Source organism: Numida meleagris, chromosome Z (assembly GCF_002078875.1).
Source record: "Numida meleagris isolate 19003 breed g44 Domestic line chromosome Z, NumMel1.0, whole genome shotgun sequence".
NCBI classification, from domain to species: domain Eukaryota; kingdom Metazoa; phylum Chordata; class Aves; order Galliformes; family Numididae; genus Numida; species Numida meleagris.
Window position 1 is genome coordinate 47,983,089 of NC_034438.1, and position 27,801 is coordinate 48,010,889.

General features: G+C 34.9%; 1 protein-coding gene across 5 annotated transcripts in view; it reads left to right on the plus strand.

Moving 5' to 3' along the window:
• The window catches only part of FBXL17 (F-box and leucine rich repeat protein 17), a 295,241-nt gene that overhangs the window by 230,332 nt on the left and 37,108 nt on the right, over positions 1–27,801 (plus strand). For 2 of the 5 annotated variants that reach the window (XR_002433101.1, XM_021379301.1), the window contains exon 8: positions 26,169–26,267. The exons of the other annotated variants lie outside the window; for them this stretch is intronic. Coding sequence is in view for 1 of the 2 variants with exons in the window: in XM_021379301.1 (XP_021234976.1) it covers positions 26,169–26,221 (53 nt within the window). In the remaining variant the exon portion in view is untranslated. The remainder of the gene's footprint in view (positions 1–26,168; positions 26,268–27,801) is intronic. 5 annotated transcript variants of the gene reach the window in all.

Genomic DNA, 27,801 nt, shown 5'->3' on the forward strand with positions numbered 1-27,801 from the left:
AAGATCATCCAGTCCAACCATCCACCTATCATCAATAGTTCTCTCTAAACCATGTCCCTCAACACAGCATCTAAATGTTCCCTGAACACCTCCAGGGACGGTGACTCAACCACCTCCCTGGGCAGCCCATTCCAGCGCCTGACCACTCTTTCAGAAAAGTAGTGTTTCCTAATGTCCAGCCTAAATCTCCCCTGGCGCAACTTGAGGCCATTCCCCCTCATCCTGTCACTAGTTACAAAAGAGAAGAGGCTGACCCCCAGCTCACTACAACCTCCCTTCAGGTAGCTATAGAGAGTGATAAGGTCCCTCCTGAGCCTCCTCTTCTCCAGACTGAACAATCCCAACTTCCTCAGCTGCTCTTCATAAGGCCTGTGCTCCAGACCCCTCACCAGCTACATTGTCCTTCTCTGGACACACTCCAGGGCCAGTGAGGGGCCCAAATGAGAAATATTAGTAGGACATTTTTTCCTATGAAGTGAAATATGACTACATAAAATGGTTTGTGTTCTTGTGTTACTGGGATTAAATGTGAGATCAAAATGTATGTTAATGATGCTCTGTCTCTTCAGATAGTTACTATGAAGGGACACTGCTACATATACAAACCGTATGGTTTTGTAGCTCTTTCAATGTGCCACATTCAGTTTATTCCCTTTATGATTTTCTTTTTCTTATGGAACGTTTTAAAATGCAAAATTCTTTGCAGCTAACTCTTACTGCAAGTTTTTAGTTTTTAGCATAAGACATAAAGAAAGTATACATAGAGAAAAACTTACGGCAGAGTTGATGCATACAGCGTTTTGTAGATGGGGACAGATGGTAAATTCTCATGTAAAGGAAGTGTAGCTTAATGAAAAGAGTGATCAATAAACTGGAACAAGAGTGGTCTGTTCAGTTCATTATTGAGTCTGCATCTTATGGCATATTGGAAAAACAAAACAAAACAAAAAACCACCAAACCTGGACATAAATCAAAATAAATCTTTTTTCTGTGCAGGGTGAAAAAGAAAAGACATCTGAAAGAGCAGTCTAATGCAATTGTAGCCTAATATTACTTTATGTTCCCTCATCTATTTCTTCTGGTGAAGGTATCCGCACAAGCTCTTAAACCTGGGCAATTTGTTTCATCTGCCTTTAACTTGTTTTACATACTGTGCATTTAATAATGAGCAAAGTAGCTAGGCCAATAGTATACCAGTACAATATAGACAAAAGAGAACACTGATTTAAGGTCATTGTGTCAAATACAGCAAAATACTCTGTTTCTAGCATGTCAGGAATGGCTTTACAATTAGCACTAATTAGTGAGAAAAAAATCAAAACAGCAGCTTTAAGGAAGGACACTTTTCAGTGCAAGATCAAAGCCATGTCTCTACAGAATAGCAAAGCTATTTAATTGCACTGAAGTGCTAATTGGATTGTAAGGTGCTTTCATGTGTTTCCCCTAATTAGGCAGTCATCCCTGACCAAATCCACCTAAGAAGAGATTAAGAGTTTAAAAACTTTTGTCTGCACAGTTGTGGCTGGGGTACCTGTGTAAAAACAGTAGCCCCTTCTTTTTTGTAAATAGAGGTCTTTCAGGTCATGTTACTAGGCCTGCAGGAATGAACAGATAAAGAGAAAAGAAACCCCACACTATGTGGTAAACAGGTTCATACTCTGTTACCTAGGTATTGGTGCAAGAAAAGAGGGAAAAGCTGGGGCTTAATCCCTTTTTTATTACTTTATTTCTTGATACATAGTGGTTAAAGAGACATCTTGATGCCTGAAGAAAGTCTTGTATTCAGATTCTTATCTTTGCTCTGCATTTCTGCTAATTAGACAGAATTATTTACTTTAAATATTTTTTTAGGAAAATTTTCAGTCCTATCTTAACTTTAAAAATTACTTGCTTTGTATTTGTTACATTTGTAAAATCTACAGCAGCATTTTTGTTTTAGACTTGTTTAGACTTAATTGCATTAACATCATGAGCATTTATAAAGGTACAGAAAGTCAAGAGCAATGACAACTCATGAACTTCATACAGTTTTAGAAAAGCTGCCATTTGTCAGTAGTTGAACTATGTCAAATATTTATAAACCATAATCCCTCTAGGCAAGGTATGGATGCACAGTTTTCCTAACAAGATTTATTCTGTGTTGTCAAGAGTCTTGCGTCTTCCTCCTCCTGATGCTTAGACAACTTACTCTCTTCCAGTGAGGTAGATTTTTGAGGAAGCATAGACTTTCCAGCCTGACGGAAGTGAGATTTGTCTAAATAGAGACACAGTGTAGCCATAAATCAATATGCTATTTTCTTCCATGACTTACTGAGCTGGGAGCATGACAACATCGTGCATTCTTGAAGAACTCCATATGTAATACTGTCACAATTGCTCTCTTACTGAGAGTCTTACTGAGATTTCTTTGATGGTGCAAAATAACTTGTACAAACTAGAATCCACCCAGATTACTAAGAGCTAGTAAGTTGCTGATGGGTGGTGAGATACATCACATAGTTACTGTTCAGGTCACCCATCCAAATTCTAAGTATTCACCCTGTAAAGCCCTGCTGCTTTTGTAGTCGCACTGGCCTGGTTGGTACAGTTTTCTTTCCTGTGTGCTTCAAAGCCTGAGATCTGTGCCCAATGCCTTTGTATACCCTTAGGATGAGCTTTTCTCTTTCCTAGTTAGTTGTAGCAGAACGTGCATTTATAAGGTTTTGAACTGACTTCGAATTTGAACGTAAGCTGCTTTTAGAAATTGTTACCTCACTTTGGAGACCTAGTTACTTCACTTGTTGATTGCGAGAAGACACCTGACAGAGAATATTACGGGAATTAATTGCATAGGAATTGCAAGCAGAATACATACTTGCATAGGAAGTGTTCTTCAGTTGTTCATTTTTATTGTTCTGAAATAAAAAGCTACTGTGCTAAGGAAATGTGAGAATTTCATTGCCTAAAGTACATCATTTTATTACCAGATTAGACCTATAGAACAATCTGTCCTGCATCTAAGAAGAACTAGAATTTCGTGTTTTACAAGAAGATTAAAAGAAAATAATTTGCTCATAGGGGGAAGTTGCACTCTAACTCCAATTTTTCAGCAATCAAGCTATAACATTTTCTAAAAAAATTTGACACAAGAAAATGAATACTGTGCTCCAATGTTAACACTGGAGCTCCTGTTGCTTTTTCAAGTATTTTCGTCATACTTTTCTGTTGATTATGTATTTTATGTTTACAGTGAAAACTAAATATGCTACTACTTACTTTTTCTTGAAAATACTTAGCAAAATAGTACGCACTGTAACTGTGTAAATGGTAGTGTTTCCAAATTTAATATTTCATCACTTTTATATTTTGTTTTATCAAGCTTTTCTTTTTGTTATGTTGTACTTTAATATGGGTTTAATATGATAGCCTTATTTCTACTTCATTCCTTTCTACATATAGCAGTACAGTCTGAGTTTTTACCTAATATTGTCTTAAATTCCTCTTTTTTTTTTTAATAAAATTATACTCTAAACATATATGTAAAAGTCTGTGTGAATATGTGCTGTGTGGATAAGCTTTGTTATTGTTAAAAGTTAGAACTGTTACTTATCCAGGGATCAGATATCATGAAAACAGTAATTGCAGTACAAGATCTCAAGCAAGATACTTGTCCCATTTTGTTTTATGTCCTGCTGAATTATTCCTATTTTTCATAAGCAGTTTTTATATTTGCTCAGCTCTCTACCTTTCCTGAACTGACACTGGCATCAGTTAAGTATCTATAACTGCCAGAGTTGAGATTAACTGTTAAATAACTTAGAAGCAGAAATGAAAAGTCTCAGCATTAATAAGATATTGTTTCAAATGTAGCCAGGACAGCAGATACACATTTTCAGTTTAAAGACTATTCCATTTTTAAATAGTTAACACTTTATTTACTGAATACATGCTTTGAAACACAGCTTTTATATCTACTCTATGTCGAAGTGGTGTTTATTCAATGTTAGTGGCTGAGTTTAATCAGAAACCATGTCCTTGTATGACCCTGGCCACTGGCATTTTCATCCTTCTTTGCTGTTCAAAAACATATTTTTAAAGGAAACTTGAAAAGCACCAGCTTAACTGCAGCTATACTGTTTGGGAAAAATTCTTTCTAAAGTCTATGACAAAAAGTTAACTCAATTTGCATTAAAAGACTGAAGTGTTCCACTCCTTTATGCTTTTTTCTTTCTTAAATGATCCAGTTTTTCACAGTGTCTATGTGAACGTCATTACCATATTGCTCTCAACACTTCAGATCCTGCCAGAGCCTGAGCACAATGGAATACAATGGAGGATAAAGGTGCTTTGCAACTCATTGGAGCAGCCTTTGTTTGAAAGGCACAGAGGATGAGCATCCACATTTTTTGTTTCAAATTCCATGAGATCATGGTCCTTTTCATTTTCACCTCTCTGTTCTATATGCTGAAAGACTGGAAGAGATTAGAAAAGTAGGCCATACTAAGCATTCCTATACACATTTTTATACGGATGAAATTAAAGTTGGCTGGTCCCATTTTATTTTTTATTTATTCATATATATATTTGATGTAGTTGTTCTCAGAGTATTTTAAGCAAGTATATTGAAGAACTACTAGAATGAACACTGACTTTCAAGAAGTTCAGAAGACCCCTGAAAAGCATCTTTGTAGGCGTAGGTATAGAGGGAACTTAAGAGTACAGATCTAAGTAGTATCTCCAGAAAAATAAGCTCACTTTCAATGGAAGGGTAAGTTTGAAAGAAATTAGGCACAGATGATACTCCTTCACTGTGAGGATTTTTTTTTATTTATTTAATAAATTAGTTTTCCTACAAGTTGGAGCATTTTTCATAGAGAAGGGATGTTGGTGACAATTTCTAAAGTGCTGCAACATTTTACTAATTTAAAAATTTGTAAGGATTGTGACCTTATCAATAGGATAGTCTCATTCATCTCCTAAGCATGCTGCTGTCGCACTGAACGCTAGCAGCTTTAAGCTGTTGTTACTCTTTTTAGAATATACAACACCATAATACGTTCAAATGAACTTTAGAGGAGGTGAAACACTGTTGGTAGTTTCCTTCAAAAAAATGGTTTTTAGTATTAAATTCCTAAATTGCAAATGTAGCTTAGTAAATCTTAAATTCTGTGAAACATAAAGCTTTTTCTTAAGGGCAATTAAGAAAAATTTGGCAGATTTCTATTAAGTACAATTTTCTACATAATATTTAATACTATCAAAGAAATAGTTTTCCTCATTGTTGTTGATAACTACAGTTTATAACAAGGTCTGTTAGGCACTCTTCCATGGGTAACTGTTTTCATTTTCTTGAAATTTGTCCAAAGATCTGTGATGATTTTCTTTCAGAGGAGATGTACATTTCAGGTTTGCCTTCTAATGCATTTTTGTTCAAGCAGTTCATACAGAATGACAGCAAGCTTGAGGTTGGCAGAGAACTCTGGCTTCACCCAGCCTAGCCCCTGCTCTAGCAGGACATGCAGAGCAGGGTGTCCAGGGCTACATCCAGGAGACTTTTGGAGATCTCCAAGGAGGAGATCTCCAGAACCTCTGTGGGCAGCCTGTGCCAGTGCTCCAGCACCTGCACAGCACAGGAGTGATTCCTGGTGTTCAGAGGGAGCCTCCTGTGTTCCACTTCATGCCTGTTGTCTCTTGCCCTGGCACTGGTCTACACTTGGCTCTGTTCTCGTTGCGTCCTCCATCAGCCTCCATTCAGTTATTCATATACATTAATAAGATACACACTTCCATTCAACAGTTTTCAAGAATAAAATTTGGTTGTATTGTCGGTGTTAACCATTACAGTGTTAATCAGTCATTATAATGTTAATCAGTCATTACAATATCAATCATTGTTAAATAATTTCATGGAATAGCTACTGTATCTTTGAACTGGCATGAAGTTTGAGGGCAGGGTTCTACTTGTATAATTGTTCTTCTTCTACAAATTCATCCACATATGTTGAAATTATAATGTTAAAAAGAAAAAAAAAAACTATTTGTGTGTATTCAGTCAAGACTTAATGATAGCTAAAATAATAGAATATTTGGCCCGTATTGCATATTCCTTTCAACCTCTTCATCTAAATTGCCTTCAAAGAAGAAACTTATGTAGTATAAGGCCTCAGGGGCTCTTAAGGCCTTGTAAGTAAGCAGTTCATTTGCTCAGTGAGGGGAACTGGAGAATAAAATCTTTCCCATATACCTCATGCTCCTCCATCCAGCCTTCTAGATTCTGGCAAGATGAAATAAAGACAATTATCAGGATTGAGGAGATAAGAATAGAGATTGAATGAGAAGTTAAGCAAGAAGGCATGCAAATAAATGTGGGAAGGAGAGTACATAGAAGGTGGGTGCTGGAAGTGTGAGGAGGGTAAAATCAAAGAAGAAGGATGATAACTATGAAGGAGAAGGCAACAGAGGGAAAGGCATGGGAAAAGGGAAAAGAGATTTTCTAAGAATGGAAGAGAATGCATCAGAAAATGGTGAGATACGAGAACCAGAGAACAAAATGAGCTGGAAAGAGGAAAAAGTAGGGACTAGAACAAGGAATTTATGCTCAGTAGATCATACTCCTCTGGAATACAGAGATTTTGTGTCAGTTTATATTTCAGGAAGGAGAAACAGAATGTTGCATGTTTATGAGAGCACTGATGACATTTGACAATTTTTTTTACTTTTATAGTTCATAAGACTTCTGTAGTTCATAAGAATCATAAGATTGAATCTAATTTAACATCAAGATTCCAAGTATTTATTGAGATCAAATAATGATGGAGAAAATTCTGAATTATTAGTTGCCTGGCTATTTTATGCACGTTACACAATATATTTTAAATATTTAACTGTACAATTCCTTTTTTCCTCTCACTTGAATAGGATGCACTGTTAGATTCTGAGAACATATCAGAGTTGCAATGAGACTGTTGTCAGTAGTACTTCTGCTCCTTTTATTGTAGGAGTTGAAAAATACGTATTTGTTCAATGGACTGGAAACTGCAGAAGAAAGTATAATGTTATGATGAGACAGTTGAATGCTATGCCAGAAAACTGAATTGCTGCATTCTTCTCTGTCAGAGTTCTTGTGTGAAGCTGGGAAGTAAGGTATCTAGTTGGGCCTCTCTGTGCCAGTGCATCGACCTGCTGTATTTAGAATGCACAGGTAAAGTCAGGGTACTTCCCTGAAGTATAGTGAGACCTTCTATCATCAGACCTTTCAACGTTATTTGATAGTTTTGACACTCCGGCTGTTTATTGCCGTTAATCTGCATCTCAGTTCCCCATGTATCAAATTGTACATCATAACACAATGCGATCTAGCTATGGACCTACTGTCAGATCCTAATTTCTTATGGTGTCCCTATGTGGTAAGAATAAAAGGTATGCAAGAATAACACTTGATATATTTTGAGTTTAGTCTGTTCTGCACATTCAGTGTGGCAGTGTTTTGTTGGGATCTCCTGCTTAAATAGCACTGTCATCATCCTAAGGAAGCATAAGGGATAATGTTAAGGTCAGCAGGTAACCTCAGAATCAGTTTTAACTAACTGTTGAGTGTTTGGATTTACAGATTTCCTTATCACAGTTTTTAATATGTATTTCCATCTGTTTCCCTTGTTTCCTGCAAGCATTTATTTTTTAAAGTTCTTTTGCTAATTTCAGCTAAATCTCAGGTGTGTTAAATTCCAATAAATTTCATGAGAACAAACTTCTATGTAAAATAAACTCTGGTAGTGCCCCACTGCACAAAAAGTCCTAAATATCACTTATCAATTCATATTTGACTCATGAACCCATCATTTCAAAAGACCCATGAACGCCCAACTTATAAAAGTGAATGCTACATTATATGTCAGCATGCCTCACCATCAGTCAGGGCTCCATTTCCAGTTGAGCTCTTCAGTCCTTAGAACTTTTATGTCCTATGTGAATTCTCCACTACAAAGCTTTTTCTCTACAGACTTAGCATAATGCAACTAGAAACTCGATTAGCAACAACACTAATCCTTAGGAAACTAGGCTTCATTCATTCTTAAACATATACAGCTGGTTGTTTTGCTCCCTTCTTTTTTTTTTAATTAACATAATATTAAAATAGTTTGGGATAAATGCTCAACAGCTGTCTGTAGTAAGGGTTGTAGTACTGCAGGAGGCCCTGTTGTTCATGCTGTGAACAAACGCCACTGGCTCACATAGTCATACGCATCCCACGTGCAACATAAGACTTGAAGGCTAGATCTGAGCCCTTTGCTTTCTCTGTCCTGTCTCCATCCTTGTATAACAATCCATTTCTAAGTTCAGTGCTGGTGGCAAGGTTTCTGTATCTTCTGTTGTGTCTTCAGGCTATGCTGTTTCAATCTGGAAAGAGCAAAATACAAAGAATCAGTGAGGCAGTACCAGTCAACATGTAAGACAGCAGTCTCAGTATGCTGGTGATTTGACTCTGAGTGTGTTTGTTCAGAATCTGAGGTTCTTAGCCCCTTTAAGCTAGCAAAAGTTACTTGAAAATGGAGGGTAAGATATGTTAAAGGAAGTCTGACATCTTTATCACTCGGGTCACTTGTGATTTCTATATACTGTTGTGTATTTAACATCCTAAGAGATTGGTTACTCCCTGGTAGCTGTTCCTGAACAGCTGTTGTTGTTTTTGGTTTTTTTTTTATAAAGTATGAGGCCTTTCTACTAGGATTATGAAAGTTTCTTGTGTGTCCTTTAAACTGTCTCCCTTTTTCAGATTTCTGCCATTCATCTTCTTTGTCAAGATTTTTCAGCATGTTCTGTTTGGAGAACTTTGTTTGCATTTCCTTTTTTTTTTTTTTTTTAATGGAAATATATGCTAATGTTATGGTTTAAAATATTTAAGCTATCCAATTCTAGTCTGCCCTAGGACTTCATTTCTTCTGGTAAAAAAAGACTGTTTCATTCCAGTAGACAACAGAAATGCCAAAGAGATATAAACAACTTTAGATCTACTCCCTTATTAATAAAATAAGTAATAAAAACTTATTTATTGATGTTTCAGATACTCTTCCACTCTCAAGTGTGCCTGAATGTATGCAAATAGATAATAGAAAAGAGAGATTCTTCTACATAAGATCTTTCTTACATGATTGTATAAAAAATCAGTAAAAAGAAGGTAATGGTTTTTTGTTCTCAAAGAACAGGAAAGAAACATTATGTCTGCAAAGGTGGAAAGACAGAAAGATGATAACCTAAGTCACATTGCTAGAGAAGATAGTGTGTGAGATTGAAAGCAAAATGAGATAAAATTGATCAGTGAATTTTGAAATCAAACAAAAAAAATGTGAAGTGGACATGCTCTATTTTTAGGACAGAAAAGGAAATTGAGATTTGTATGTCATAGAGTCATGATGACTTTCTTGAATGTCTTTTTAGTACACGTAATATTAAAAATGCAGACCTGTGTAACTAATCCAATTCTAATATTGTTTGTCACATTATTTTTTTTATTTTAGAATGATGGATAGCATAGCAAATAGTGAAGATGTCTTGTTAAAACAGTCCTTATTTATTTTCTTGTGTAAAAACATAATAGATTTATTGAAAATATGGTTGAAAACCCCAGCAAAAATGTGTTACCAGTCTTGGAAACAGGATTGTGAGAAGTGAGCCAGAATTCTCAACCACGTTGCCCAGAGCCAGCAATAAAACTTGCTTTATGCCAGCCAATAACCTCTGACTTCATGTATGGGTAGTGTGCTAGCAGTATCATCACTGTGCTGCCTGCTATGAGGCAAAGGTCCTGCTGGCCCTTCCTGCTATTGAATACAACCTCAAAAACAGTCAATTATTCTAATGTGTATGTTTGTTATATCAAGAAAAGGCAACAATTTTGAAGCTCATTATTACAGTTCAGTCATCACCTGTGTTAATAAGCTGCACCTAGAATTGCAGACAGCACAATAATCAACCAGAATTCCTGTATTTACACATGGTGATTGTCATAGATAATGGATGACTTGTGTCACTACTTTGTGCAAAACATAGCTTACAACTACTCATTACTGTTGTTCTAATTATTTTCTAAGCATTCTATGTGTTAAATCTGTATGTGCAAAATCATATAGTGTGTATATGAGCTGTAAAGCTACCTGTACATTAAAGTTTGTGAAAGAGGAGTTTCCTATTTGGCAAAGTCATTTCTGTTGAAAAATATTTAATTATATCTCCACATTATTGAAAGAGAAACTTCTATGGCAATTATGCTTAAATGATCTTGGAGTCTTATGCTGGTTTTATACCAACTGACGGCTTCAGCTATATTACATTAGAATATCTGACAAACTTACTGAAATTTAATTGTCTTCCTGCATACAAAGATGCTGTATTCTGGAAGATAATTAAGGTCCATGTTGGCGCTGAACTTCCAATATTATGCTTTATTAGTTTTTACCAAATTTGATCAACTACTTCAGTGACAGTAAGTGTAACTCAGTCCTTTGTGACAAGATGTAAAGTGGGTCTCATGACACATGGTTTAGGTACAGCTGTGTTGTGTGTGGTGGGAAGTTGTCACAGCTGATGGGCTTGTACAGCAGCATTAGTAACAGAGCATTATCCATGAATTTCCTTGTATGTATCTATCCATGCTTTTTCTTCTCTGTCTCAGGAAGGTGCTTAGGAGAAAAGAAAAGCAAGAACAAGCCCTTTCACCTGCATCTTGCTGCTTACTCAGGAGTAAATTAAATATTTAAATTATTTTGGGACAGGGAGTACTATTTCTGTGTACTTTACTGGAGAGACAGTTTATTCTGTTCTAAATACATAAATAGAATGCCACTTTGTATATCATTTTAAAGGTATTGAGAAGGAACTCAAACTATCTGTTTAGTCATTAGTTTTCCTTCTAATACTTCTATGTTAGAATAAGTAGGTTTTAGAAAACAATTTATTTTGTGAGCAGTGCTACCAATGAAACATGGTCTCCTATGGATTTGTATTTGTGGGCTGAACTGGTGTTGAGCCCCCGATGTCAAAAAACAAGGATGAGCTCATAGTGCAACTGTTTTCACCATGTGGGCATTGACAGGTACTCAGAAAACAATTCTCAAAAGCCTCATAAGCAGTTAGCATCTCCATCAGACTTGTTTGGAATTGAGCAACAATTCCTGCTCAGTTGAAGTACTGGATTTTGTTTGTTTGTTCAGGTTCAGGAAAAGACAATCATGGGCATGCGGGCACTGAATATGCCTTGTTTACCCTCCATTTCCTCAGGGCACCAGGCCAAAAACTCAGTGCCAGTTGCTGGCAGGTCTGATCTTATGTCCTTCTGCCGAGTGAGCATGCTGACTGTATACCTGGGCATGCAGTCCACTGTAGAGAATGATGAAGTCTGGAATTCACCACAGCAAATTTCCTGCAGTGATGTGACTAAATATGGAAAGTAGTATGTCATGGTGATCTTCATATGCTATAATCTTTTATTCCAGCAAACGAATTTTGTAGTCAGCTCTGCAAATCAATTTACTTTCAGATTCCAAAAATTGATTTTTGGAACTGAGTAGCATTTAGTGACATTTAGATTGTGATACACAACTATTACAGAGAAAGAACAATCTTCAGTGTTAACAGAACTGAAATTAAGAATCCCTTTAAAAGCTCCAGGATTGAAATATTCAACAAAAATGCATGTTGATATGCTTGATTTGTTTTGTATTTATAGAGCAAATGACAGTGAAGACTGCTACTTACTGTGATCCTCCCTAAAGTTTCTTCCAACAAATTTCAAATTCCTTTTTTTTTCTGCACATTTTAATCATTTTAAAATAAGCACTTCTGTAAAATATTATGAGATGTGTGGTGCAAATTGATCACAGATTGTATGTAATTTCAAGATCATGAGGTAGTACATTATTGTAAGTAGCTTTCTTTAAGTTGTATTTTATACATAGAAATATACAAAAAATCTCGTTCTGTAAAATATCTGGTGCTTTCTTAGATGAGAACAATTTTTATTATCTATCCTTTCGGTTCTCAAAACAGATAAAGCAATGTCTTAAGTGATAACATATTGTGTTAACGCACTGCAAGGCATTAATTAAATTAATCTGCTGCTGCTGTCATAAACAAAGGGCAAAAGAATAGAAACAAACTCATGTTTCATACAGTATTGGGTTCTTTGTCTTTCCTTTCTATGTTCAGAGTTTAATTTTGTAGATCTCTTCTGCTATAAGTAGCCTCTCTGAAATAAATTATGTTCACAGTGCTTAAAGATTTCTTATGCCTTGTTATAAACTAACTACATTTTGTATATGTACAACCTCTTCAAGTTATTAATTGTGGTTAGAATGATGACCTTAATTGGAAATGTTTTTTTCTTTTTTTGAGGAGAGGAGATGAAAATATAGCGGTCGTCATCAGTTACCAAACAAATTTACCTTGTCCCTCCATAGCCTGCACTTTTACTATTTCAATCTTGTGTTGGCTCTGAAAGGAAAGAACATACACTATTTGATAACTGGATGGCTTTTGATTTAGAGGGTTTGGTATATTATCCTGTGTGGTTTAGTTGAGTAAACAATGGTATAAATCAACTGAAAATGAAATAACTACTCATTTTTCAATCCACACTTTGACAGAGAATTTCTTCAAATAATGCATAATAATTAACTTGTGAGAACTGTTGTGCATTTCTAAGTAAGGACTGCAACTGCAAAATCTTACTGAGATTAAGCATCTGATTAAGTGCATGCTAAATAAACTTCAGATAAACACATTTTATTTGATCTCTGTGGGAACAAATCAAGCGATGGAACAAGGAGTAGTGACATAATACTGAAACAGCATGAAAAATACGATTGTTTATCAATGAAAGAACCTCATGCAGTGAAAATGTTATTGCAAATGGCAGTGAAGGAAAGAGCTTCCGACTAGATCCCTATTTGCAGGATAACTTTATTTTATTTCTTAATTCAAAACCAATGAATATAAGTGAATAATCTTGCAAGTCAGTACTGGTCTCATCAGTTCTCTTTTCTGTGTGTTAACGCTTGGTTTTTGTTACGCTTGATAATTTGAGACACAACAAGAAAAACTTGACTTGAAAAAGACCATAAGCTTATTTTACTTTTCCGCTAGTGCATTCTTTTACCTCAATAACATAGAATTTTCTTTGGAACTGGATTTTGAGATAATGGGTTCAGTCTTAGGGGTTCAGAAATAGCTGATCTCCACCATACCCTTTTCATCAAACCTACAGGAACTGTACAAGTTTGTGCCCCTTGTTATTAGCAGCTTACCAATTTATCTTTTTCAACACACTTTTCTACACACTTTTCTACACACTACTGTGTTGATGCCTCTTGAGAGAGCCAAAGCTGTACAGAAGGAGTACAGAGTCGATTGGTGCGTGAATTTTTTGGCACCAAATGTCTCTTAGCTTCTGTCTGTGTGTCTTGAATGGCATACTGAGCTAAATGACTTTAATGTAAAAAAACAGAAACTATTCTATACACATATTTTAAATTAGATGATTTAAGGTAAGCACATTTATTCTTTTTATTAAAACTCTGTCTTAGATGAAGCTTAAGCCTGCAAAACTTTTTGTTACAGATGATTCAGCATGCATCACTAGTGAATATCAGATTTTAATACTGTGGATTTTGATGACGAAAAACTTACAGATTGTATTCATAAAAAATAACACATCTAAAGTATGGCATGGTTATGTTATCTTACACAAATAAAAACAATTTTCATAGAAAATATGTAAATAAGTTGTTGATATTTCCCTTCAGCTTTTAAACAGCTTGGGATATATCTAACCTTGGCTGGCCATGAGTCTAAGCCATCTGTAGTCTCCACTGAGAAGAAACTGACCTGTGTCCCCCAAATGATCCGTCTCTTCCAGGCATCTCCAGAAGTATGCTTTCACTGAGCTTACCACAGAGCTTAAATAGATGAACAACAAAGAAGACACTTCCAGCCTTCCATGGCTGAAATGAGATTAGTCTGTCCTTGACTTCTTTTCTTTTTTAAAATAAAGTTGCTGTACTTTTAAATAAAAGAGAATACAGATACACAGTGGCAAACAGTGCATAAAATGTTTCTGTGAAAAGCACTTATAGATATTATTATCAAATCTAGTCCTAACTTTGGAATTTAGTATTATAAAAAGCACTTAACCGGGAAGTTAGTTGCCTTATAATTTGAAAACAGTTTGGCCAATGGCAAAGTGTACAAGGACAATTATGAAAATAGAAATGTACTTGATGAAAAAGCATTTAAAGCACCTGATGCTTTGTATCACTATTAAAAATTGCAGATATATTTTTCAGTATCACATTGAATTGTCTAATCAACACATACTATCCTATTTTACAGGCATATTTTAATACACTAAAGTCATATTTATCTTTCAGAAATTTTAACCACAGTTGTTTCTTTCATCCTACATAAATTTGAGAGGCAATACAGCATCTGGCTCAATTTGGAACACATTTTAATTTTCACTAGATGCTTTGGTTTTAATCTCATGCAACCACTAACTTAGTAATGCATTTGCTATGAGATATGTCTTAGTGGGAAAGGTAGCATTTGGATGCTAAAAATTGGGCCAGCAGAATCAAAGTGAATTGTAATCACGATGATCTCCAGTGTCAAGAGAGGGATTTGGATGTGCATCCCACTAATAAAATCTTATCTGATTCATCTATGAGGGTTGAGTCAGAAAGGCATAAAGGCAGTTAAACAGCTTTTTAGTGAGAATCACTGAATTGCACTCACTGTGCTAATAAACTTCAGGAAGAAGGATAGCTGTGAATCAAAAAGAAACAGCAGAAAATCAAGTAGTCTGGTGGAAAGAGAACAGAAGAAACAGAAGAGTCAAATGTAGGAGTTGTGTTAGTGTCCTCTCTGGGATTCTTGCTGCGCTGGCTACTAACAGGAATTGTGCTTACCTATTGGCGTTCCTTCTGTAATCTAGTGGTTGTGCATTCCTTTAAAATCCTGGCTGAATAAAATTAGAGATCATAAAAGTAAAAAGTTGTTCAAGTGTGTTCATGCAGACTTGTTCAGTATCTGTGGTGTGTGGATTCTGACAGAGATGTGATAAATGTGTTTGTGAGACACCAGGCTAAACCTGTGTGACTTCAGGCAGAGGAAGGCACTGTCACTTCTCTTCTATACAGGCTTGCTCCCCAACCACATTTCTGCTGTTCCTGCTGGTCCTACAAACTCTTTTGGCACTTGAAAATTGATCTCAGTTCTACTGTGCCTCCTCCAGAATGGGACAGGTGTGTCCCCATTGTGGGCAGAGGGTTGCCCAAGTGGAAGCAAGACTAATTTCAATTTGGAAGCAAAGTAACTACCTATGTATGCTGCTTCGCTTCTCTGTCTTGTGATTTGAATCTTGCCCATACAAGACATTACACTGTTTTAATTAAAATGTTTTTAAGTCAATATAGTTAAATCTGTTCAAACTCCTTATACGGAAGCACTTAAACCTGCTTAACCTTTGCTAGAATTGGTTTAGCTAACATTGATAAATTGCTGAAGTAAGCTAAATCAATTTAAGTGAGGTCTTAGCTGGGGTAAGTGCATTTACATTAGATGTTTGCACCAGTTTAACTGGATTTAAAATCAATCAGTTTAGATAAAACAATGCATTTTTCCTTGTATAGTCATGACCTTAGTTAAATAATTTTGTTGTGTGAAGCATGAATCTTACAAAAAACAAAACAAACAAACAAAAAAACCTCTAACCCTTTTCTGAAATATTCGTGTTTGTTACCAAGTAAATTGACTCAAGGCTGTAAATCACACTGAAGATTCCTTGCTGGTTTGTTCTTGTCAGGATGTTTTTATTTTGAAAGGAGGAAGCAATCTAACTTTCTGGAATCCAGAGGTCTAGAATCTTTGCCAGCTGACCCAGTAACTTTTCTGCGTGTGTCAATTGCAATGTTGGGGACAAAGTAACAAATTGTTGTTCAGTTCACTAACTGTACTTCTAGAGAAGTGCAGTACTTCTAGAACTCTTTCACCAAAAGAAACTATTTGATTTATTAAAGGAAGTAGATCTCTCTGTTCACCATTTATCTGTTACTGTGGACTTAACTGTTAGCAATGACATGATGCTGACATATAATGTAAAGTTCTTGATATTTTAAAATAAAAATAAAAATGAAAAATCTTTCTGTAGAACTGGTTGCTGGAATTTGTGTTGAAAAGTGTCATCTGCTTTCTGATCCAGACAGTATAAATTCTTACAGAAAGGTCTTGGGAACTGAAGTCTGATATTCTATTGTCTTTCCACGTCCAAAAAATATCCCCTAGGAATCAGTGACAAACACCCAGCTGTATTTTTGTGTGTGTGAAAGTGAGGTATTTTGATCTTTCAAGTCAGGGGCTTAAGTGACTGATTTTATTTTAAATGCTAGAAAATCAATTTTTTACAGTAACATTTTTAATAGCTATAATTTGCATAATATGATTACATTTGTTTCTAATCATCTATCTGTAGCTTCTATCAGAATTACAGAGTAAAACTAGCCTTAGGTGTCATTTCCTAGGTAAGAAGGCAGTAGCTACTTTTTACTATGTCATTTGTCAAAAGATATTTAAAAATTGTTTATGTCACTGAAAATGTCACAAATGATTAATAAAACCTCAAATTTGTCATATTTTCTTCCACAAAGAAACAGATAAGCAGTGATGCTTTCTTAGACAAAGGTTCCCAAGGGAAAGTAATAGTAATGATGGAGTAGTATGGCTCTTCAGAAGCAGCATTTCCAGGAGAATAGAGGACTTCTATTAGTCCATGTGAGGAGGTCTGATCTCTCATGATACCCCTAGGATTCTCCTTTATTTGTGGATAAACCACTTACTTCATGTGAGGTAAAATGGTAAAGCCTTCACTGCAGACCCTTTGTAAGGAGTTTGTCTCTTTATTTTCTCATCTCATGAACTATGAGCAGAAGTGAAAAATCAAACAGATTTAAGATTTTCTTTTATCATCATAAAGTGAAATCTGCTGTTCACCTGAGAAGAAATATATTATTTTCCTGAGATGACTTTTCTTTACTTTCATAGGTTTTAAAATAAAGTTACAGGACAGTAATATTGTACACCTTTATGCCAAATTATTGTCTTCTCCCAGCTGTCTATTAGTGAGATTGTTTCCACTCTTCAACACTTCCTTATGGGCTCTGGATATTCTGCGGTACATGGCTGGGCGTTGTGCTCTCACTCAGAAAAACATGAAATCTGAGCTGTTACGTGAGTGATCCATATCTTTTCATTTTCAGCAGATGCAGTTTTGTCAGGATTTCTGTTTTCATATCAGAGTTCATAAGAAGTCTGCAGCACTTGTAATGTATTTGTGCTGATTTCTGTACTCTGGGATCTTTTAGGACTACAAAGCATTGAAAATGTTCCAATGAAATTTGTAACTGCACTTATATTCACAGCACAATTGAAAAAAAAGACCCTATACTCATCCAGTTTGACCCCAGACATGTGGTTCATATCAGATTCTTAACTTTATTGTAGATTTCTGCAGTTGGCTGTGAAGGTGTACAACATGATTTGACACTGTAGGACTTGCTGGCACATTTATCACAGTTATTTTTGAGGCTGTTCCAATCACCTTCTACCAAATACTCATTGTATACGTATGAATGTTTTCATTTAGTTCAGGTAGTGCTTGTACTATATGCCTGTCTTATTATATCTAATTCCAGTAAAGTGTAGTCTCAACATTCTGGTTTTTTGTTTATTACGTAGACTTGGAGGGATTTGAACGTGGACAGTTTAGCTGCATGTTTGTTTGCAACTGTTAAAGCTGTTTGTAATTTATGACTCTTTTGGGAAGATCTCCCAGGACAGAATACACAAATTTTTAGATACGCAAAATTGATGTCTGTAAGAGTTAAGAGCAATAACATGTTCTAACACACCTCTGAATCCCTTTCTTCCCCCAAAAGAAACAGAAAGATCTGTTTCTTGGGTTCAAAGTACCAGAACTGGTTATTGTGTCTTTTCAGTCATCAGAGTGCTCAGTATTGACAGTCGGGTTTCTTTCTGCTGTTGATATGGCAAGATCCTTTGAGGGACTGGAGAGAGAGGGAGAGGAAGCTTTCACCTTTCATTGCCTGATATTCTTTGCCCTCAGTTGAATGGCCTGTGGATATATAAACCATAAAAGACACTGTTTGACAAAGCAAGGTTTGAATTATTTGGTTCTTTATAACTAACGATGTTCTATACTTCCTGTATGTAAGTGTAGACATTTGCCACATCTAGTAGCTTTTTGAAGAAATTGGTTCAAAATGAATAATATCTAGAAATGTGATGCTTTAGGAAAATATATATTCATCATTGGAAGTACTTAATGTAATTATAATTCTCTAATTAACTGAAATATGAAAACACTAGTCTTAGAACTTGGAAAAGTCTTATTTACTGGGTATGTAAAATTGCTCTGCACTTAAAGACAATGCCAGTGTCTTACAGGTAAAATGCAATTTTAATGTTATTGTTTATAAAATAAATTTCTATTGAAAATGAAATCAAGTTCCTGCTTGTCAAATCAAATCATAAAACAAAACTGTCTTACATAAATACAGCATAAAAAAAGTTTTAGAGCCATGAATGGAACGATTGCTACTGTATACTCACTTCACTGCAAAGCTAGTCAAGAGATTCGGTTTCATTTCCCTTTTTAATCTTGCTAAAAGCTGTTCCTGAGAGTTCGAACATGCACCATAGGTGTCCTATTTTCCCATTATTTGTCTCTACATGCTTCTTCTCTTCATGAGACTTTATGATACAACCAGGTTTCCTACACCAGTGGTCAAAGAGAAACAATATATTCTCACAGTTATTATTATTTAGAATCTCTTTTGTTATGGATGAGAGTATGTCCAAAGGCTCCTTTTCCCAGGATAACGCTAATGTTTTTAAATGGCCTCTGCAGGCAACCGGAACTTCAGATCTCTGTGAGTGACACATACAACTCTGAAATACTTTCTTTTTTTTTGCACTTAAATGCCAAAGACAGTTGAGGAGGGGTGGGGGTAGAAAGAAAACCTAGGTGGAAATAATTTATGCTGTTGCATGGGAAGACTGGTAGTGCTCACAGAACAAGTGCTTTGAATTAAAAAACAGTGTTTTATTATCCTTGTCTTCCTTTTCAGTCATTCTACAACAAAACTTGAAGTGGCAATATATTGATTCTGAACATGCAGAAATTATTAGAGAAAATCATTAAAAACAGTGAACCATGCATAATAACCCCCTATAATTAATGCCAATTAAATTTTGTTTCGTATTTGTATCAGGTACAGAAAAGGCATCATGTAAAAATGCTAAATAAACTGAGAAAGATAATCAGAAAATCCATGCTTTTTTCCTGCCCCCTTCACAGATTTTTTACGACTTAGAGATCACTTTTAGCCAGTTCTCTTTTCTTATCTGATAAAGATACCTTTTCTGAAAAGACTTGTAGATGGCAGATTCTATCTAGAATACCAGTGCTACAAGTAAGCCTTTCTTCAAGTACATTCTATTCTAATTACGTGTTTGCATTGGAATAGTGTTTCGAGACCCTTCTCAAGTCTGAAATACTATTTTCGTGTATCACCAATAATTGTCCTTAGTACAGCCATAGTCAAATGCTTTCGTAATGGCACATACCATGTGAACTCAAGACTGCTGTAAGCTGGTGCAGACATGGAATTTAGATATGGGTTTGTTGTGCTTGTTTCTATTTTCTGTGAGGAAATTGATACACCAAAGGAAATGCTGGACATGGGAGAGCTGACAAAATAGTGCAAAGTTACTGTAGGATTACCTGTGTGAATGCAGACTTTCAAGTCTTCTGAGTATCCAGACTTTTTTATGTTATATCATTAAAAATGAAGGATAGATATAAAGTTTTTTCAAATAAAGAGTGTCACCGATGACACAACATACAAGTAGTATTGCATAAATCATAGAAAGACACTTGTTTAAACTCCTTCATTAACAATGAAATGCAGTGAAGTTTTTGAAGAAGGGAACAAATGCACTATACAAAGTCTTCAGGATCTTAATAGAGGGTAAATTCACATCAAATAATTTTTTTTCCAAATCTTCTAGCATATGGGTAGTATTTACTAGTATAGCAGAAATATTCAGGTAAGCTGACATTTCATTTTGACTTCTTCCCAAGAAGAAGTGAACAATAGTTTTTGAATTGTGTAAAAAACCATTCAGTTGGTCCTCTTAGGAGATAAAAAGATGAATGAATACCACAAATGAATCACATTAGGTTTTTTATTCTTCCTGGCAGAGAAGTTCCAAGAACTCTCTAGTCAAACTGAAAAAGACCTGATCCCATTCTTTTCAAAAATACCAGTGGAAGTTTTATAGCTGACGGTTGGAGAGGTATTGACCCTGAACACGGCACTATTTCTGTAAGTGATTTTCAGAACTCAACGCAATAGTTCATCAATTGAGAAAAAGCCTATAATCAAAAGCTATGCACATACACAAGAGGGAAATCAGCTTCATCCTGATTCTTTAACATTTTCTTTCTTGAGTAGATATAAATAAAAGTGTGTGTATCAGCTTTTCAGTAGTTACCCTGCAATCAGCTGGCCTAAAGAGACATTTCACAAGTTATGTTCTTCATCATTTTTTCCTTGAACATTATGCTTGGTCTTTCACTTTCTTTTCCCTAAGACTCTATGTATATTCATAAAATAGATGGGGGAAATAGCAAAAATGTAATTAAATGAGCAAAAAGACAAGTTAACAAAAGAACCTGTTGAAATGTGTTGCAAATTACTTATTAGTGCTAATGTGATATTTACGCAGTATTTGACAATAATCTTCAAATCTGCAGATAAGTAAGTCAGATGAAAAGGAAAGGAAAGGAAAGGAAAGGAAAGGAAAGGAAAGGAAAGGAAAGGAAAGGAAAGGAAAGGAAAGGAAAGGAAAGGAAAGGAAAGGAAAAGGGGAGGGGAGGGGAGGCGAGGCGAGGCGAGGCGAGGCGAGGCAAGGAGAGGAGAGGAGAGGAGAGGGGAAAGAGAAAAGAGAAAAGAGAAAAGAAAAGAAAAGAAAAGAAAAGAAAAGAAAAGAAAAGAAAAGAAAAGAAAAGAAAAGAAAAGAAAAGAAAAGAAAAGAAAAGANAAAAGAAAAGAAAAGAAAAGAAAAGAAAAGAAAAGAAAAGAAAAGAAAAGAAAAGAAAAGAAAAGAAAAGAAAAGAAAAGAAAAGAAAAGAAAAGAAATAAGGAAAAAAAAGATACCTGGTGCCTTTTTTGTGTACGATTTAATTAGATCACAATTTTTATAATCTGTGAAAACTGTTTTATAGACGAAATACTTAATCCTCCAAATTCTTGTGTAAAAAACATAGTTCAATTTAATCTACAAATATATAACATTTAGATTTTAATTCTCTGGTGAGGATTAATTTGATTTCATCATTTTTCTGAATAATACAAGAGAATTCATTTGAGCAAACTGCATGCACAAATGTCTTGTTTACAGTCAAATAATAGAGGAAATAGAGTTTAAAAATATCATTTTAAATGGTACTGAAATAGATTTTATGGGCTAACATTTTATTCTTCAGTTAGGCATAAAAATGTTATTTTTTATTTTAAAATGTGATGTCTAATCTAATGCTTGCAGTTTGTTTTTGTATATAGAATGATCTTGAAAAATCAAGACCTTGATGAAAAGCAGTGGATTTCAGGAGGAAATCAGCAAATTGTGCTTAATGAGAACAGTTTTAGTAATAGTCCACATCTCAAACTGCTTTTAAATGAGCTACTATTTTTTTGAAAATAGTTATGATTAGCTTTTCTTGTGGTCAGCTTTTCATGAGTCACCTGATTTAGCAGTTTCTCTAGTGGTCTAGTCAATATGTAATCTGTTCAAATGCAAGGTATGAGGGTGAATGATTCTTTCTGCCTAAGAATCTTTTTGCCTTTATTTCTACTGACCTTTTGGAAATCAGTTCAATAAAATGGACTATGAGCTGTACTGGTGATACCTGTTAGATTGGTACACATGTCCAAGCATTAATTTCTTCCAAGTTCTGGGGTCAGATTATTTATGCTTTTCATGCTTTGCGAGAAACCTTAAGACTTCTTACAAACTTCATTTTCTGTGATATTATTTTTTCTTGAGTTTCTGTTGGTTTTGCATTTTTTTGTTATAGTCCCCCAGACATCTTTTGAAGAACCCTTCAGATTTTGCTGTTTTAGGAGTCCATGCTGATTTGATATGCCTAAAGTTGTCTCTTAATGATAGTCATTGCTCAGAGAATTGTTGTTTTACATATACACTATTTGTAAAGAGCAATATTCTACAATCTGTCATGAACATGAGATTACCTTCCTGCTGAATTTGTTCTTTAGAGAAATACTGTATATAATAGAGTTTAATCCATCCGCAAAACAGTCTGGATCCTTGGTTGTATACAAAATGCAACGGAACCACTGAAGTAAAGGAAACTTGAGATTATGACAGGTTCTCAATCATCTCATCCACATGAATTAGCTAATGGTACTAGCTGTGTTGAAAAATAGTATTATGTAGCTCAGAATTTTCTCAATCAAACAGTATTATTGTGCTCTTTGTATCTGGTGTAGTTTCCATAGAAATAAATAGGACGCATTACTTTCAGAGCTACCTTCATATTATGCAGACTGAAGGTGGTTGCATGCATATTAGCTGACAAGTTGCTGCAGTGGGAGTTGTACATCTGGTGCCATTGCCCCAGTGACCAGCATCTCACTTCTGTATTATGCCTGATCTATAGCAGTTCAGAGTTAGATGCTAATTTACTTCAGATCTAAAATATCTCCCACATGGTAGGGAAATTCTCTAAGTGCTATTTCAAGAAAAATGTATATTTTACATTTTACTAAAACAAAAGAAAATAAATGAGACAAATCTTATTCTTGTTTTGCATTAGAAAACAGCATGTTATTGAGGTGAAAGGCTATAAAATCATATTAAGTGATTTTTCCAGTGTCTTTCTTTCCCCTGTGGTATTTTGTCTACCTGGTAAAGGGACACATCCATTAAAAAAAAAAAGATTACTAAAGCATATGTTGTTGGCTGTGCTCTCCACTGTATTTTGCTATCCTAACATTATGACTGATCCATTTTTGCTAAGATTGTGTGTGAAGTTCATTTGAGCGTAGTGTCAGTAGTGAGAAGATTATTTCAAAGGTTATAGAGAATCACATAGAAAGGAATTGTTGCGATTTCTGTAGAAACACTGTTTGCAAATGTGCGCAGAAATGAAGTTGGCATTACAACTGAACCTCCTAAATCTGCTGGCAGTGTACATATGTTCTAGGGAGGTGAGCATCACCTAACAACTTAGTAAAATTCAGACAAGCCAGAAATAATGTGAAACCTGTCCTTGGGCCCCATGGAACTGGCAAGCATCTCTTCTAGTTGATCTGACACAAGGAACTTGTACAGCTCCTTGTGGAGCTATGCGGCTATTTCTGTGGCTTTAAAGCTGCAGCAAAATCTTCAAGCGCTGACAAACTGTGCTTTGGAGAAATGTTAAACATTTAGCTGTGGTGAACACAAAATATGCCTCAGCAACAGGTTTATTGCGGAAGGAATATAAGATCTTGTTTCAGATAACTAGGTTGTATATGTAGTATTGATCTGAATTGGTGAGCAGCTCATTTGATTCAGAACAGGTTACTATATTAATTTCTGAAAATTGTCTCTGAAGTCTTAAAATTCTGAGTACTGTTTTTTTTAAGAAATTGTTTATTTGAACAGTATCATCATTAAAACATCATTAAAACATTTTGGCTACATAATAGCATATTCTATGTTTTTTAAAACAGCGTTTGACATCTTTGAGATATTTAGAATAAACAAAAGGTAACATGCCCATATCTAGTTCTGGATTTTTTAGGAAAACACAGTAACTCCTCTTTTAACACATACCCTTATTTAAATGTCTTCCATTATTTTCCTTTACCCAGTGGGAAAGATGCTTACATTTTGGCTTATAATGGGGCCTGAACAATTAGATGTTGTTCCAGACAGTTTCTCTAGACAAGTTCTGGCCTACAAGTTAAATTTAGTTCAACAGCTAACTCCTAAAAACTAGAACAGACAAAGACATTATAGTATCTCACCGCAGAAAACTGATGATTTCATACAATGTCTCAAGATCCTGGACTTTAATCTCTCAGTGATCCAAATAGTGTCTTTCTTTGTGAGAGTTTACATTTTTATCTTTCTTTTGAGGCTTTTTAAACAAAGAGTGGATGTTTGTGGAAGGCTTGGGGGCAGGGTGTGTTTCTTATCTGATTTTTAAAATGTTGAGACTTAGAAGTGAAGAAGAATCACTTGGAACAATTGATTATTTTGATGCATACCTAATCTTTTTAAAAGGACGAGAAAAAATGCTCATTCATTTAACTCATGCATGCATGCATTTTTTTATTTTAAATCAAACATCTTTGATATATATAGAATACAGTCTATTTATTGCTTTAAATATGACAACGATGTGCATTTGGTGCACTGTTTGATAGAAACTAAGAATCTGATACATTTTTTACAAAACATAAAGGCACTTTTTTTTCTGTATCTATGTCAGTGTATCCAACTGAGTTGTTGTGTTCAGCTTCCTTTAATTTGTAATTCTCTAATAATTTTCTAATGGAAATGTGTCATTCTAGGTGTATGTACAGATTACTGCATGCTGTATTTGAGTCTTCTACGGAACCTTCAGGAGTATTTTACAGATTCCATGCACTTTACAGAACAGTTTGAAAACCACTGCACTATGCTAACAAAAAAGTTGGTCTATGATCATTCTCTCTTAACCAAATCATGCAGTCATAAGTTGAGTCGCACTATAGAAATATGGATTTGTTGCTTCATTAAAAAAAATTAAGAAAACTTTATAAGTAAAATGATTTTTCTTTGTGACATTTGCAGTGCAGTTCTGTTCAACTTGGCTGTGTTATCTTCTGTTTATGTTACCTGTAGCTATTAGAAAGATAAAGGGAATTTGTACCTGGTATAACTCGGATTTCTCCTTGACTGAGTTTAAAACTTCAGGTAGGATATAATACCTGAATGTGACTAGATTAAGAAAGCAGCAATCTGATGCTGGCCATACTACTTACTAATAATCCTTACGGGAGCTGTTAGTTTATGACATAGTTATCTATTTTCTCATTTTAATTCAACTGCCATTCTTAAAAATTTCACTGTGTTTTCTTATTACGAAACAGGATATATTTTACTTGGGTTTTGTTGTCACTGTTGTGTAAGAAAGAAGGAAAGTTTACTTTTCATTTATACAGACATCACAGGAAGAGGATGCTTACTTAAAACAATTTTATTTGCATGGAAAATTAAATGAATTCTTAGACCAAAAAAGTGGACTACTACTTAGTTATGGACCTATAATGACAATCTGAGACCAAATTCCTAACTTAACAGCTTTCAGTAAAGAAAAATAAGTTCTATTAATGGTATTTGACAATGTCATTTCCTGGTATAGTCAGTCATAAATGAACTGTATTCATTTTAAAGAAATTTTTAAGAAAGTGGGTGACCTGGGGCTTTTTTGATTGAATCTCTAATGGGAAATTTGAGTATTATCCTCATCGCTTTCACTATAGCTTGTAACACTGAAGAAGAGGACTTACAGTTTGGGGATTTCATTTGTTGGAGGTCTTGGGAGTGATTTTGGGATGAAGTCCGTGGAACCTGGAGAACAGAAGACAAATTTTATCATTTCCATACTTTCCAGATAGATTTATTCTTTCCTCTCTTTCTGACCTTCTATATCTTAGATTTTCTAAAGTTAGCCAGCTGTTAGTGGGGAAGAAAAAGTATTACAGATTTCCTCTGCTTGCAGCATTTTAGTGGCAAAAAGTGGGTGAATATCATCAGTCATTATGGATTCACTTTCTCCTACCACTAGTGGAAAATAGAGTTGCTGTGCATCTACTAAAATTTTCTGTGTATGAATAAACACGGAATTATTTTTTCCTCTAAGATAAGGCTTGCTTTAGTGAATCAACTTCTATTTCATGAATTTTTAATGTAATTGGATTGTGGAGGGCAATGAGAGAAGGCTTTGGCTTGTGTTCAGATTAGAAGATAAGTAATATATATATCTTTATAAATGTATACACAGTGCTCACATCCAAACTACATGTTACTCATTTCCTCTGTGATTCTGCAACTTGAGAAAATTGTGGACATAATTTGCCTGCCAAAATAAATTCAAAAGAAGGTATGGTAATAATTTTTTATTGTCCTATTTTTAGTGTCACTTGCATGTAAATTATAAAAACAAATCAGTAGTAAATAGTACATGTTAATTGTTCTTTTGTGTTTAAGTATTCTTTCAGGTTTGATTCTTTATTGAATTTTACTGATCAATTTACAATTTGATCATTTAGTGCTCCTAATTACTTAATATGGTAGGAGTTATCCTGGTTTTGTGTATGATTCTGAGCAATAAAAAGGCTGAAAAGGAAAGCAAAGTAAGGTAGCAAACAAAACTGACAGAAAAGACTTGAAGTAGCTGAATTTGAAATGCTGGAAGAAAAGCTAGCCTTTCAGTGTAGACTTCTTATCAGGGAGATACTGTTATCTAGCAGTGTCCTGACTGATGTCCTAGCTAATGATGGATTTTACAAGGTGGGTTCTATGCAGTATCATTTTTTTCTTTTTTTAACAACTAAGAATCTTAACTTCTGTAAGGGTAGAGGTATATACCAGTCAACACAGAGTTTTGGCACAAGTACTGTTTTGGATGAAAAGAAGTATGAACTTTCTTTTTGAAACAATTACTGTCAATGTGATTGAAGACAGAGATAGTAAGGCAAAAAGCAATAACAACAAAATATGGTGGAAGTCCATTTCAAGTTTGAGGACATATTGTCTTCAATATAGAAGAACAAAAGACATCCCGAATACAAGCAGTGCTCACAGTTGAGAGAAACAGAGATATTGATCTATTGCAAGGATCAATTTATTTTATTTTAGTTTTTTACACTACATGCACAAAGGTATGTTTGGTGTTGAATATTATCTGTAGCAGGACTGTTCATATTTCTGAGTAATGTTTACTAAAAATTGTAGCTACCAGACAGCAGAAAAATACTTATTTAACTCCTTGACAAAAGCATGCAGATTAGAACCTGCCAAATTTCTCACACAAAAATATTGTCTTTATACATGGAAACAGTTACAATTTCTTGACCCCGAATAATTAGCTGAGACTGAAGTCTTGTACACCGCACATCAGGAAGCCTGTAATGGAATGTAGAGCAGCACAGTCCCCATAAAAGCTGTAAGAGGATATTTCAGAGAAGAGTGAATTTATCTGCTGACATCATATATCTGGAAATTTCAGTTCAACTGGCAGTAACTGAGTATGCTTTTCAATATTTTAATATCCTAATCTTGGAAAAATTTGTACATGGAACAAAATTAGAGAAACTTTATTTTTATCTTCTAGTCTAGTGTTGTCTGTGTGCATGATAGTTCTTTATCTAGCCAATTTTCACAAGAAGTTTTTTACTTTTTCAATGCTTGGGTTTTTTTCAGACTCTAGTTACTTTTGAAAAAGATAACTCAAATGAAGTGCTCACTTGAACTATTGCATTCTTACATACCATCATAAAAGGGAAAAACTTCCATGTTTATATTAACAAGCTGAAAGGAAGTTTAATACTCACTGGCCAACTTAGATAAGCATCAAGTGGCATGTCTCTACATTTCTATGTTGTTGAAACCATTTTTACATTGGAAATATACAA